Source organism: Harmonia axyridis, chromosome 5 (assembly GCF_914767665.1).
Source record: "Harmonia axyridis chromosome 5, icHarAxyr1.1, whole genome shotgun sequence".
NCBI classification, from domain to species: domain Eukaryota; kingdom Metazoa; phylum Arthropoda; class Insecta; order Coleoptera; family Coccinellidae; genus Harmonia; species Harmonia axyridis.
This window is the reverse complement of record NC_059505.1, coordinates 24041596-24054782: the sequence shown is the minus strand read 5'-3', so window position 1 is coordinate 24054782 and position 13187 is coordinate 24041596. Positions and strand designations below refer to the sequence as shown.

General features: G+C 38.6%; 2 protein-coding genes across 2 annotated transcripts; both read right to left on the bottom strand.

The window, feature by feature from the left end:
• Positions 1–613: 613 nt before the first annotated feature.
• On the bottom strand, positions 614–1336 carry LOC123681190. The gene is made up of 2 exons (XM_045619442.1): positions 1192–1336; positions 614–1113 (listed from the first exon to the last, which is right to left on the bottom strand). Exon 2 carries the CDS (start codon positions 1095–1097, stop codon positions 726–728), a length of 372 nt encoding a protein of 123 aa, XP_045475398.1. The 5' UTR covers positions 1098–1113; positions 1192–1336; the 3' UTR covers positions 614–725.
• Positions 1337–9923: 8587 nt separating this feature from the next.
• LOC123680891 lies at positions 9924–10531 on the bottom strand. Its single transcript, XM_045619012.1, has 2 exons — positions 10263–10531; positions 9924–10209 (listed from the first exon to the last, which is right to left on the bottom strand). Exons 1-2 carry the CDS (start codon positions 10529–10531, stop codon positions 9924–9926), a joined length of 555 nt encoding a protein of 184 aa, XP_045474968.1.
• Positions 10532–13187: the final 2656 nt, after the last annotated feature.

The following is a 13187-nucleotide window of genomic DNA, read 5'->3' as shown; positions in this document are numbered from 1 at the left end:
ATTTTTTATTGGATGAATCAGTTTGTAAATTTGAATTCGTTGTTTTCGAGTTTTTAACTTTAGAGGTGGACAAATCAGTATTTAATTCACCGATAACCATTTCATCTCCCGTACTCACCGGTGGAATATGTGGTGTTGATTCCTTATCTCCATTGTTTACAGATGGGGTCATATTAATTTCTCTCTTCAGTTTTTCAACTTCATTGTTCTTACTTAAGACTATCGATTCCAGTGAAGAGATTTCCATTGGATTTTATATTTGGGTTATATAAATGCAGAGTATTCACTAATACACAGATGATGATAATAATCGATTATTCTCTAGACACTCTAAGTTTATCTCAAAAGCAAGTACAGTTCACAAAGCAAAACGGAAGGACCTGACCAAAGCCAGGTTGGAAGAGACTTTCACTCTAAAGTCTTGTGCCTGACGTTCGCTCTCGACCATCGAAGGTCCATTCTTGTTTTCTCTCTCAATGGCCCTCGATGGCCTCGCCACGCGCAGACTCGTAGCGCCACCGCACGACATGCAATAACACTATCAAGTGTAGGGTTGGTTGTCTCTCTCGTAATCTGTTCGGATGAAGTAATATTCTAACACTCCCTCCCTTCATCGAACTACAACCAGCATTCTCCACTCCAAGTCTAATCTATAAACAGAACTCAATTAGTTTATACTCTAGTCCCTAGAAATACTCTGAAAACAAAAATTCAATGAGTTAGTATTAAATCATTAGTTTCTGAGTTAATCTCTTATGACCGTCTGATGGTGAAGGTTTTATCATTAAGTCATCCACATTCTCCTTGGTTGGAATCCATCTCACTGTGATTCTCTTTACTTCAACACATTGTTTTATGAAATCACCATGTGTTTCAGCCATATGTCTTCTAAGTCCAGATTTCTCTCTATGTAGTAGGTCGTCATTTATTACCTCTAAATGATCATCAAATACTTTTAGTTTGGGACTACCATCTTTCTTGGTGCAGTCTCCAGCGGAATTTTTATCACACCAGACTGTTGTAGGAAACATCAGTTTTCCTATCACAAATCTAAGTACCTTGTCAAGAATTATTAATTCTTGATAGGCATTATTCATGGTTAGGTATTCGGCTCTACAAGTGGACAATGTGACATAGGTTTGATTATTGCTTCTCCAAGCTATTACATCTTCAAACAATCTAATAACATACCTTTCAGTTGATGACAAGTCGGTATGGTCTCTAAATGTTGCATCGGTAAATGCCTCTAAGTATTCAGTTTGAACGGTGAATTTAAGACTTAAATTCACAGTACCTTTCAAATACCTGAAGATTCTGTTTACACCTTTCCAATCAGCTTCGGTCGGCTTCATTTGTTTTCTCGTTAAATAGTTAACAGCAAACGTAGTGTCTACCATTTGATGGATACATTAAGCTACCAATCGCTTCTCTATAAGGAACTCTTTTCATCTCTATAAGGAACTCTTTTCATCTCTATAAGGAACTCTTTTCATCTCTAGTTTATCTGAGTCATCTTGTAGATTCTCCGATTGATTTCTCTTAATCCTGTTTTCAATCTTCATGACTTGACTCGGGAACCATCCATCAATGGTTCTCCGCACAATTATTCTTCCAAGAGGTCTTCGGGCCAGGTTCTTTTCAATCTCTTCGCCAAGAGGATTTGGGCGAAAAGGTTGCTTATCATTATAGTTTAGTGATTTGTGGTTCGGTCCTTGTATTTGTTTATTCTTGGCTAATTCAAGTCAAAAAAATAAAACTGTTTGGAATCTGGTCAACTTAGAAACGGGGAGGACTAAATCAAAGGATTCTGAAATCTCTTTACTTCTGGGGGAAAATTTGTGTACTGATGCAATTTTAATTGCGAAATCTTTTGCTGAATATTTTTCTACTATAACATCAATGAAGCTACATGAATACTTTGGTAAACATCTGTCTCCATCATGTACAACTTCAAAAATGCTGAATTCAAACTTCTTTTTCCATCCTGTTTCGAAGAATGAAGTTATGAATGTAATTAACAAGCTGAACAATAAAAAAAGCACAGGTATAGATTTTATTTCTACAAGACTGTTAAAGACTATAAATGAATCCATTTCTGATCATTTTGCTAGTTTAATAAATTTATCTGTATCTACGGGAAGGTTTCCAGATTGTTTAAAGAAAAGTATGGTCACTCCTGTTCATAAAAGAGGTGATCCGCAGGACATTGCAAATTATCGCCCTATATCAGTTCTCACTAACTTTTCGAAGATATTTGAGAAGATTGTGTTCAACAGAATACTCGAGTTTTTGAATAAATTCAATGTAATCACGGATTCTCAACATGGCTTCAGACCGGGACGTTCAACTGAGACAGCGGCATATTCTTTTGTCGAAATTGTCTACAGACGTCTGGATGAGGGTATGTGTGTGGCGGGGTTATTTTTTGATCTGTCTAGAGCTTTTGACTCATTGTGTTTCTCCTTCATGTTGAGTAAGTGTTATAATTTGGGATTCAGGGGTATATTTTTGGATTGGTTGAGAAGTTACATGACTGGTCGAACTGTGAAAGTCAGAGTGAATGGTGCTAGTTCGGATGAATGTGAGGTGGTTCTGGGGGTTCCTCAGGGCTCCGTTCTGGGGCCATTGCTATTTTTACTATTCATAAATGATTTACCGGTCTGTATCGACGCAGACCAAATTACACTATTCGCAGATGATACCTCGATACTTGTCACGGCTCGGAGCCCTGAGGAGCTCACGGAGTCGACCTCATATATAATCAGGTTATTCACTGATTGGTGCAGAATGAATAAGTTAATGGTTAACGTTGAAAAAACTGTTCTTATTCATTTCGGGTTGAAAATTTGGAACAGAGAGCGCATTTCTGTGTTTTGTGGGGACATCTCATTGACATCAAGGGAGTGGACTAAATTTCTGGGAGTCTACATGGACGATGGAATGAGATGGTCTTATCATATTGACATGGTGTGCAAAAAGTTGAATTCTTCCTTTTTCGCTATAAATAAAATAAAAAATTTGTTTCCACTGACGTCTATTCTAGATGTATATTACTCTCTAAGTTATCCTCACATAGCATATAATATTTTGACTTGGGGAAGCTCATCAGATTTAAACAGAGTTCTGATATGTCAGAAGAGAATAATAAGGATGATCTTCAATATACATCCTCGATCCTCCTGTCGACCATATTTCATTGAGAATAAAATCATGACAGTGACTTGTATATACATATTCAAATGCTTACTTCATATGAAGAAAAATGTTAATTCTGCTACAAAATTATCTGATTTTCATTGTTATTCCACAAGGAACACAAATGTTCTAACTCTACCTAGTCATAGAACCTCCCGGTTTGAACGTTCACCGTCTTATCAGAGCATAAAGCTCTTTAATCATTTACCAGACTCTTTCAAGAATAAAAATCAAATGAAATTCAAAATTTTAATAAAAAAATTATTGTTGAATAAATGTTATTACTCGACTGCTGATTATCTTAGCGATGGATCGTTGGAATTGTGGTCTTGTAAAGTTGAGTGATATATACCTTTGTTTTAGTAAATTGTTATATACCTATGTATTAGAAATTGTATTAATTATGACCTGTCCTATACTGTAACAGTCACAAAGGATCAATAAACTTTATTATTATTATTATTATTATTATTATATTATAGTATCTTTTATAGATTTTATTCCCAGATCATTTTGTAGACTTTGGTTTGCGACATACCATGGTGCTCGTGCTATTATACGCAGTGTTTTCGACTGGAATGACTCGAGTATCCTTGTGTTGGACGGCTTAGAACAACCCCACAGTTCTATTCCGTAAGTCCACACTGGTTTAAGGATACATTTATAGATTGTCAATTCATTTTCAAGAGATAGCTTCGATTTTTTTTTCAATAGCCAGTACATTTTCTTCACTTCAATATCAAGTGGTTAATGTGAAAGTTACCTGGGCCGACTTGTTGGTGTTAATTTCAATCTTCCATTTTTTAAGCCACTCAGAGAGAGCATCCAGATAATTTTCTAGTTTTGGGATGATAACAATGGGTATGCATCTCAGGTTAGATTAGATTCAATTAAGGAGGTTACGTTTCACTGCGACCTAATGGTCTATTGTACCCCCCATCAGAGCTATTTTCACCATAATGTGATCTACAGCTCGCCTTCCAGTTCCCGAGTTCTGATGAACTCCAATATCTGGGATGGCTTCAAGGGGGCTAATTCCTCACTTCTATAAGTTTCGTGTCCAAGGCAGGTTTTGCGTTGGCTAGCGATGCCGAGGCATTCCGTCACTAGGTGATCCGGAGTTTCTTCCTCCTCCCCACAGAATCTCACTCGTCATTTTCTGTTAGACCCATTCTCATGAGGTGTTTCCTAAGGCGGCAATGCCCTATGAAGAATCCAGTGAGAAGGTGTAGCATATTCTTACTAAGATCGAGATACTTCTTGGTTCTCGTAGAGTCAAAGTTTCTAAGAAACTATTTGGAGTGATCCAGAACAGGAAGATTCGGCCAGAGTTTTTCTCTTTCGGTTACCTCTTTTTCCTGAAACTCTTTCATGTAGGTGCTTTTGTATACACCACAGAAAGGTTCCGGGCCGATGAAAGGAGTTTATGCTCCTGGCAAGTGTGTTAGCCTCCTCATTCCCTCTGATTTCGCAGTGGCCGGGAACCCAGATTAAAAAGACCCTGTTATTCTTACCCATTTCATTAAGTTTTCTTCGGCACTCCAGTACCATCTTAGAATCGATTTTATGTGAGCTCAGTGCTTTAATTGCAGCCTGACTATGGGAATGTATCGCTATGTCACATTTACCATAGTTTCTTGCTATGTTGATTTCTACACATCTTTTTATTGCAAGTATCTCTACCTGAAAGACACTTAGACACTGCTTAGCAATATTGAGCATTTGTTACCAGCCCCGAATACTCTAGCGCCAGTCCCCGTCGTGATATTGGAACCATCTGTATACCATTTGATGATATTCTTTTTAAGGACTGGGATTGTGGACCCCTTTTTCCAATCTTCTTTTCTACGTAGTATAGTAATTAATGTTTTTTCGATGCTAATTTTCTTTTTCATTCCATCACTGGGAAGGTTCGCTGATGGTATATAATTAGTCAAGGACCAGGCTCTCTTATTCCTTATTCCCTCATTGCCGGTACCTTCTCTAGATAGTCTTAAGAGTGGCCTTATAGGCCACTCTCTCTATCACTAGATGAAGAGGTTTGAGATCTGTGATGATCTCCAATGCCCTAGTTGGGCACGTTCTCATAGCTCCAGTGATGCAAACACAGGCTAACCTTTTATCTCAGGTTATAATTTTTGTGTCGTCTGTGTGTAGTCCTATATTTTAACCTGCAAGTAGCGGTCGTTCAAGTATGATCTCAATATTTTGTAAAAACGGTCAAGTGAGGTTTTTGTCAGTTTGTATAGTAGTCCCTCATGCCAAACTCTGTCAAAGGCTTGTTCTACATCTAGGAACACCGAGGTGCAGTACTCCCCTGTTTCAAGGCAAGTTTTGATTTTGTTGGCAATTCGATGGCATTGTTGGATTGTTGAATGCTTTTTACAGAATCCAAATTGGTGATCAAGTACATGTTCTTTCAGTGATGTTGTTTTTTCTAGTCTTTTCAGTAGGAGTTTTTCTAATAACTTTGACATGACGGTAATAGACTAATCGGGGGGTAGGATTCACAGTTTGTTGGTGGCTTGCCGGGTTTAAGTACCATGATCACTTGTTCTGGTGCTTTGCTTGGATTCAATAATTTAATTTCACTGAATACTTCCTTCGGTGTAAAGGGCTTAATTGGAGGAGATGACTGGTTAGGAGCATTCAGAAAGTCTTTGATTTCACTGTCAGTTAACATGTTTCTGGTTGGAACTATGTATATACCTACTTCGGCTAGATATTCGGCAAAAACTGTTGATTTGTCAGAGTTTATGCGAGCTCAAGTTCCATCAGATTTTTTTGATGGGTGAGTTGCTTACTTTGTGCTTTTTTATTGCTTTCCACAAAGAATGGTCGTCAGGGGATAGCTGGGTTATGGAAACTGTTGTTCTTTATCTCTTGTAAGATTTTCACGATCTCGTGGGTTATTCTGTTTAGGTTCCTTTTGACTGATGGGTTTCTACTTCTTTGCCATAGTCGTCTTACTCTTCGTTTTTCAGATATAATTTGCCTAATGTGTGGTGGTGAATTTTGAATTTCCACTTTTTCTCTTATACCTGATGTAGAGCAGTCCAGGACGCGTATTGTATGATTTCTGTCAGGTATTTAACAACTTTATTTCTTTATCATTACTTATTCGATGGTTCAGAGTTATGACTTCATCAATTGTTTTCCGAAATAGTTCCCAGTTTGTTTTTGCGGTGCAAAATTTGGGTTAGACTTCTTCTGGATCGGGTGAGTGCTAAGGCTGATTGTTATGGCACTATGATCGGATGACAGATCATAACAGGATTCAATGTTGTTGTGTACATCCCCAAAGCCTTTAGTTATTCCAAAATCTAGCAAGTCGCGGGTTTTATTCAAGTCAGTGGGCCAGTAAGTGGGTTCCCCTGTAGATAGGATATTGAGGTTATTGTATAATATCGTTCTATATCGGGCTCGTCCTTTGGAAATGGTTAATCTAAGTGGTCCAGTAAGTGGGTTCCCCTGTAGATAGGATATTGAGGTTATTGTATAATATCGTTCTATATCGAGCTCGTCCTTTGGAGGTGGTTAATCTAGACACCAATGCAGTGTGTTCTACTTTCCGATCGCCTGCAGTAAGGAAACGAGGGTCTAGAGTGAGTATGAAGTCGTTGTATTCTTCAGTTGTTATTGTATGGCGTGGAGAACTATATATTGCTACTGTGCATAGAGTGTACCAATTGAAGGTTTCCAGATTCAGTACAGTTGCTTGGATTTGGCAGTGATGTAAGGCTGTTCTTCATGGAGTTTAATTGTATTTTTGATTGCCGATCCTGTATGTGTTGTTCCATCTGGGTGGTTTGCATAATATACGTTGTATCGAGGTATTTTGATATCAGTATAATTGGTTGCATGACTTTCTGAGATCAGTAGGATGTCGATTTTGTTGATGTTGAGGAAATATTCTATTTCCAGGATATGGTTCCATGCAGCAATTCGTAATGATGTAGCCTTTAGTTCGATAGTTTGTTGATGACTTTAGTGAGCATGCTTAGGATCATGCTGTTTTGGTTGAGTAGTTGTGTAAATAAGTTTAAGAATTCCTCGAGGAAGTCTGTTAGTTATTCTGATCGTGGATGTATGCCATCTGTGTCTTGGGTGTTTGGGGCTTGGGCGTAGGTTTTATTCGTTTTACCAATATTTTTTGGTTGCGGTAGTGTTTGGACATGTGGAGTATTAGTTGTTACTTGGTTTTGTGTGTTAGCTCTGTTGCCTTTATTTCTGTATTCCATATTCATCAGGTCGCGGTAAACAGTGCATCCTTTATAATTTGCAGGGTGATCACCTTGGCAAAGTGCACATGTGGCTGAGGTAATTTTTTGTTTCCGGAAAATTTTACTGTCATGGTCTTGTCTACATTTAACACAGTTATAGGGTTTTCTGCATTATGTTTTGCTGTGTCCATAATCTTGACATCGCGTGCATTGAACAATATTGTTTTTGAATCTTGGTGGTTCTACTCTGATTTTAATTTGCCCAAGAAATTCCATATTGAATATCTCTTTGTTGTGTTTTTGAGGCTCTAGATCTATGAAGTGAAGTGAAAGTGGATCTCAAATATACGAATGTAAAAAACAGAGATGCATAGAGGCATGTTGTCTCAAAATCAAGGGGGAGCTGGTGTTATAGTTGCTACCTCAATGGGTTCGACCTATTTTTTCCAGATATAGACTTAACTTTCTTCCACACATTCCCTGTGGTTTCATATCTGATGTTATGGATGATAATAAATGGTCTTTTGAAATCCGTGCAGGTGAAAAATGAGTTGTACAAAAAGATGACAACCAATTCACATAACATAAAACTGACTAGCCAATTCAAAAAATATAAGAACTTACTCGATAAAAGAAATTGAATAAAGGTACTACACTTATGAAGATTGTGGAATATTGAGCAATTTATCACAGGAATTTGGACAGAAATAATAAATAATCAACTCAATTTTAAACATGGACGTGAATAGTACAGAATTGTGGAATATTATCAATCAAAATGAAAGAGAGAAAAACAGAATTGTGGAAGTGAATAACATGGAAGGCAATAGAGTGATAAGGGGCACAGGGAAAATCGCAAATGAATTTAACACAAATTTCTCAAGAATTGGCTAATAGGGAAACAACTGATATATGAAGCATCAGTGAACATTGCAAAGAAAACGAGAGGTGACAAGAAAATAAATTCGAACTAAATGGTGTTATTTGAAACAAACAAGGCTGACCCCTAGAACTTGCAGAATATATTGCTGACCGACCGGTTCACAATATAAATAAGAGTGGCATATTTCCTAAAATATTAAAAACTGCTGTCATTGTCCCGGTTCATAAGTCTTCAAACAGAATGGACTTGGGCAACTATAGACCCATATCATTGACGTCTACGATGTCAAAGGTATTTGAGAAAAAACTGAGAAAGAGGCTTCTCACTTTTGTCAATAAGTATAAACCAATCGCTACCAGACAATTTGGATTTCAAGAGGGGAAGTCGGCTCAAGACGCCATAGGCGTGTTAGTATCTGCAATATCTGATGCAATGGGTTGGAACATACTGGCCCTCAATATTTTCGTTGATTTGAAGAAGGCTTTCGACTCTGTGGACCATAATGCACTTCTGGATACATAGTAAAATATAGGATTTAGGGGGGTGGCCCGAAATATATTTGGAAGCTTCCTCAGAGAAAGAAGGCAAGTGGTGAGAATAGATGGGAAAGTAAGTGACAGCGTAACTGTTACATGTGGGGTGCAGCAGGGACTCTTGGTTTTCCTGATATGTATTAACTGAATATCCAGCTGGATATAGATTGTGTTATTCTGGCATTTGCGGATGATACTGCCCTTTTCTTTAGGACTTCAACGTGGCGGTTGTTGAAGGAAATGGCACCGGATGGGTTTTCTGAGATAATAGATTATTTTACAACCTAAATAATGTTTATTCATTTAAAGCGAGGAATAAACATGGTTGCTTATAATTGTGGGTTATGGTCTTTATACTGTAACTAACAAGTAGTTTACGGCCAAGTACAAATAAGGGAAATAAAAGAAAGAGATAACACTTATTCAATTTATTTCAAACCATTAAGAATGTACGAAGAAGGTACCTTTTCGTCGATCTCGGGAACAGATGTGGATATCTTCGCTGTTCTCGTTGTCGGAGTGTTGCACATATGTTGTAGATACTCGGAGACTGGTATGAACTCAATTCAATTTTTCGTCCAGAAATAACGATTTTTATGGGCATTCAGGCCGTTTTCGATTCGACCGTTAGCAAAGCCTTTGTACAGATCCCTTAGGGTTGTGGTTTTGATAATTCTAAGTTTGTACACCGAATTCTTCCGTTAATAGGATTTCCGTTCGAAATTCAAGTTTCGGGCTTGGAATATTTTCGAGAGAATCGATAGATTCTCTACACAGTCACCCACCATTAACAAAGTTACGTAATCATTGTTAGGTACTTCTTTGGGAAGTGTACCTTCCTACCGGATCTGGTTTTTCTTGTTTCCGGGGACTCTGCTTGATTATTGGCTTTGTTTTCTACTGGATATTCCTTCTGATCTTCTTCATGCTCTTCCTTTTCGAGATTGTCGAATATATAGGATGGTATCGGTCGATTGTCACCGTCGTTTCCTTGTCCTTGATCTTGATGACGAAATGTTTTGGATCTCTCCTCAAAACTTCGTATGGTCCATCGTAGGGTTTCTGCAGGCCTAATTTTGGGCCCTCATGTTAGACGAACACGAATTGTGACGTTTCCAATTCCTTGAACACGAAGCTGTGTCGTTCTCCGTGGTGGTTTGCGTTGATAGGTCTTATTCTTCTTATTTGTTTCCTCAGATTCACTAACAAGTCGGCTGTGTCTGCATTATCATCCGTACTTGTAGATAAAAATTCTCCGGGCAATCTTAATGGCTCTCCGTATACCATTTCTGCAGCGGCTGCTTTCATGTCGTCCCGCCAGGCTGTTCTCATTCCCAGAAGGACACTGGGAAGCGTTTCGGTCCATCGGTCATTGCTGTGGCATTTGATTGCTGCCTTGAGCAGTCGATGGATTTTTTTCCAACTTACCGTTGGCTGCTGAGTGGTAGGCTGTGGTTCGTGCCAGTCAACTTACATAGCTCGTTGAACAGGCTAGACTCGAACTGTCTCCTTTGATCTGTGGTGATCCGGAATGGAGTGCCAAACTCCGCTATCCAACTCATGTAAAACTCCTTACCGATGGTGGAAGCTTCCTGGTCAGAACTGCAGGGGAATTGCTTCTGGCCATCTGGTGAATCAATCGACACATGTGAGGCAGCATCGGTAACCCTCAGCGTAAGGCATGTCCATGTGTACATGATCAAATCGACGTACCGGTGGCGTGATGACGTGACGAGTAACTTTGGATCGCTGACATTCTAAGCAGGTGTGAGACCATTTCCTGCACTCTGCGTTAACTGAAGGCCAAACGAAACGTTGCTTCATCATCTTCGTAGTCGCATTGATACTAGGGTGTGCCAGTCTGTGGATCGTGTCGAATGCTACTCTTCGGAATTGCTTCGTCAGGAATGAACGTGCTTGGGGGGGGGGTCGATGTATCGCAGTACACCAAGGTGGTTGATCCATGCGGCTTCATCTTCAGAATCAGCAAACCTGTATCGCCTTGCAGATATCTCCTTAGCTCGTTGTCGTCCTTTCGTGCATAGGCCAAGGTTGGAGTAATTTCGTCCACTCTTGAAATGGAATCGGCAACGACGTTCTGATCTCCTGGGACGTAGCGTATACACTTCACCGGATTGAGAACGATGGAGTATTTTCGGAATCTTTCGAATATGATACGAATGTTCTATATGCTCTTCTTCGGATGATGAGGCTATCAGCACGTCATCGATGTAGCTGAAGCAGAAGTCTAGTCCTCGTAGAACATCATCGATGAATCTCTGGAAGGTCTGAGCAGCCTTCCTGAGTCCTATCATGAACGGGAACTCGAATAACCCAAATGGTGTCGTGATGGCGGTCTTAAGTATTTATATAGAATGAAGAGTAAGGTTGTACTCATGGATTGTTAAAATTTATTTCGAAATCAAATCGACATGTTTCGCCTCATCGGCATCCTCAGGAGGTCTAGCAGATACAATTTTACGAAATAATCACAAACACTTAAAACATTATCGAAATTACTTGTCAAAAGTTATTTCAGTTTTTCAATCATGACAGAAGGACATACACATTTTATATCATCTAATATGCAGTTTTTTAATTTTAAAATTGAGCACTGGCACTTTCTTGTCACTTTGTTTTTTCTCGCACTATTTTTCATAGTTTTAGGTTATATAGTTCAAATGTCAGTTATTGTTCTGTGGTGTCGGTCAATTCGCGTTCTATGTTTTTAAGGCGTTTTCCAGACACAGTCACTTGATTAAATCAAACTTCCATATATTGGGTGGTATGATAGATGTAGGTCTGTTTGAGTATTTATCTCTCTCGCTTTTGATGGCCTTCGCGATTTCATACATCTCGAACAGGTCCAGTTTCCTTCCTTTCCCTAAGTTAAAGACCAGTCTTACGTCGGTGTCTTTTTTAAATCCATGATCCTCCTGGGTAAGATGGTTACCGAAGGCGCTCTTTCCACCATTGTTTTTGATATGTTCTGAAATTCTAACATTAAGCGATCTGAAAGTTTTTCCAATGTAAAATTTGTCACAAGTTCCGCAATTCAATTGGTTCTTCTTTAATATAGGGGTTTTGTTTTTGTAATTGCATATATTTTGGTGCAGGCAATTGACTGCCTTCAAGGGAATTTCATAGTTTGTTTTTTTGAAAAATTCTCCTCAACTTATATGAAATGTCACCATGGAATGACATTGGGGAAGTATATTTCGTGTTTTCCTTGCCTGCGACTTGTTCATCTCTGCCCTGATGTATTTTCAGAAACTTCTTATATATCAAACTATCAACCATGTTTTCCTTGGGTTATGTATTTAATAATATTCAGCTCCTTGTTGAAGGAAACTTTACCCAACGGCAGATTTAAGAGCTTGTGTATGTAACAGATGAATGCAGCCTGTTTTTGACTTTCCGGATGATTAGATGTAGCTCTAATGGTGTTAACTGTTTGAGTTTTCTTCCTGTATATGTCTACCTCAATCTTGTTGTTCCTCAGGGTAAGGGTCAGATTTAGGAAGTTGATTTTTTCGGGTCCTATTTCCAATGTGAAGGTTATGTTTTTATGTAGAGAGTTAAAGAAGTTTAGCAAGACCATAATTAGATCTCTGCCACCAAGAAAAATTATGAAGATATCATCTACATATCTATAATATCTGAAGATGTACTGCAAAATGTTCTGTTTTGAATTGAAGAGAATTTTTTCCAAATGGTCCATACAAAATTCTGATAAGAGAGGTGAGAAGGGTGATCTCACAGGATGCCCCTCCTCTAGTGTGTATAATATTTCCTGAAATTGGCAGAAATTTTGTTCTAAGCAGATGTTCAAAAGTTTTATTATATCTTCCTTCAAGTTTTGGTCAATATCTCTATTATCAAGTTCTCTCTTCACGATGGACACCGACTCCTTCGGCGGTATAGAGGTGTAGAGGTTTTTTGCGTCTAATGATATCAACACCGCACCATCTGGAATGTCTAGGTTCTTGAGGGACTCAACCAATTCAAGGCTATTCTTTAAACTGTGGTCTGGCTTGAACTCAGTGAGTGTTTTTAAGGCTGTGCAAAGGAACTTGCATATACTATAGGTTGGAGTGCCCACATAACTCACTACCGGCCTCATGGGGATGTCGATCTTATGGATCTTTGGTAGTCCATACAGTTTTGGAATCTTTGGGTTTGGATTAACTAATTTGCTGTATGTTCCAAAGACTTCTTGAAATTCTTCACTCACTTTATATCTCTTAATTTTGTTAATCAAAGGTGTCATTGGATTTGTGGTGAGTCTTTTAAAGCCATTATCATCAATGAATTCTAGAACCTTGTTGTTATATGCAGTATGGTACGGCCTTT

Bases quoted from the DNA above. Each gene is read 5' to 3' on its own strand.
- LOC123681190 (XM_045619442.1), bottom strand. From the start codon at position 1,097: ATGAATAATGCCTATCAAGAATTAATAATTCTTGACAAGGTACTTAGA.
- LOC123680891 (XM_045619012.1), bottom strand. From the start codon at position 10,531: ATGTACACATGGACATGCCTTACGCTGAGGGTTACCGATGCTGCCTCA. The intron at 10,210-10,262 runs GTAAGTTGGAAA...CAAATGCCACAG, and splicing joins CTACCACTCAGCAGCCAACG to CAATGACCGATGGACCGAAA.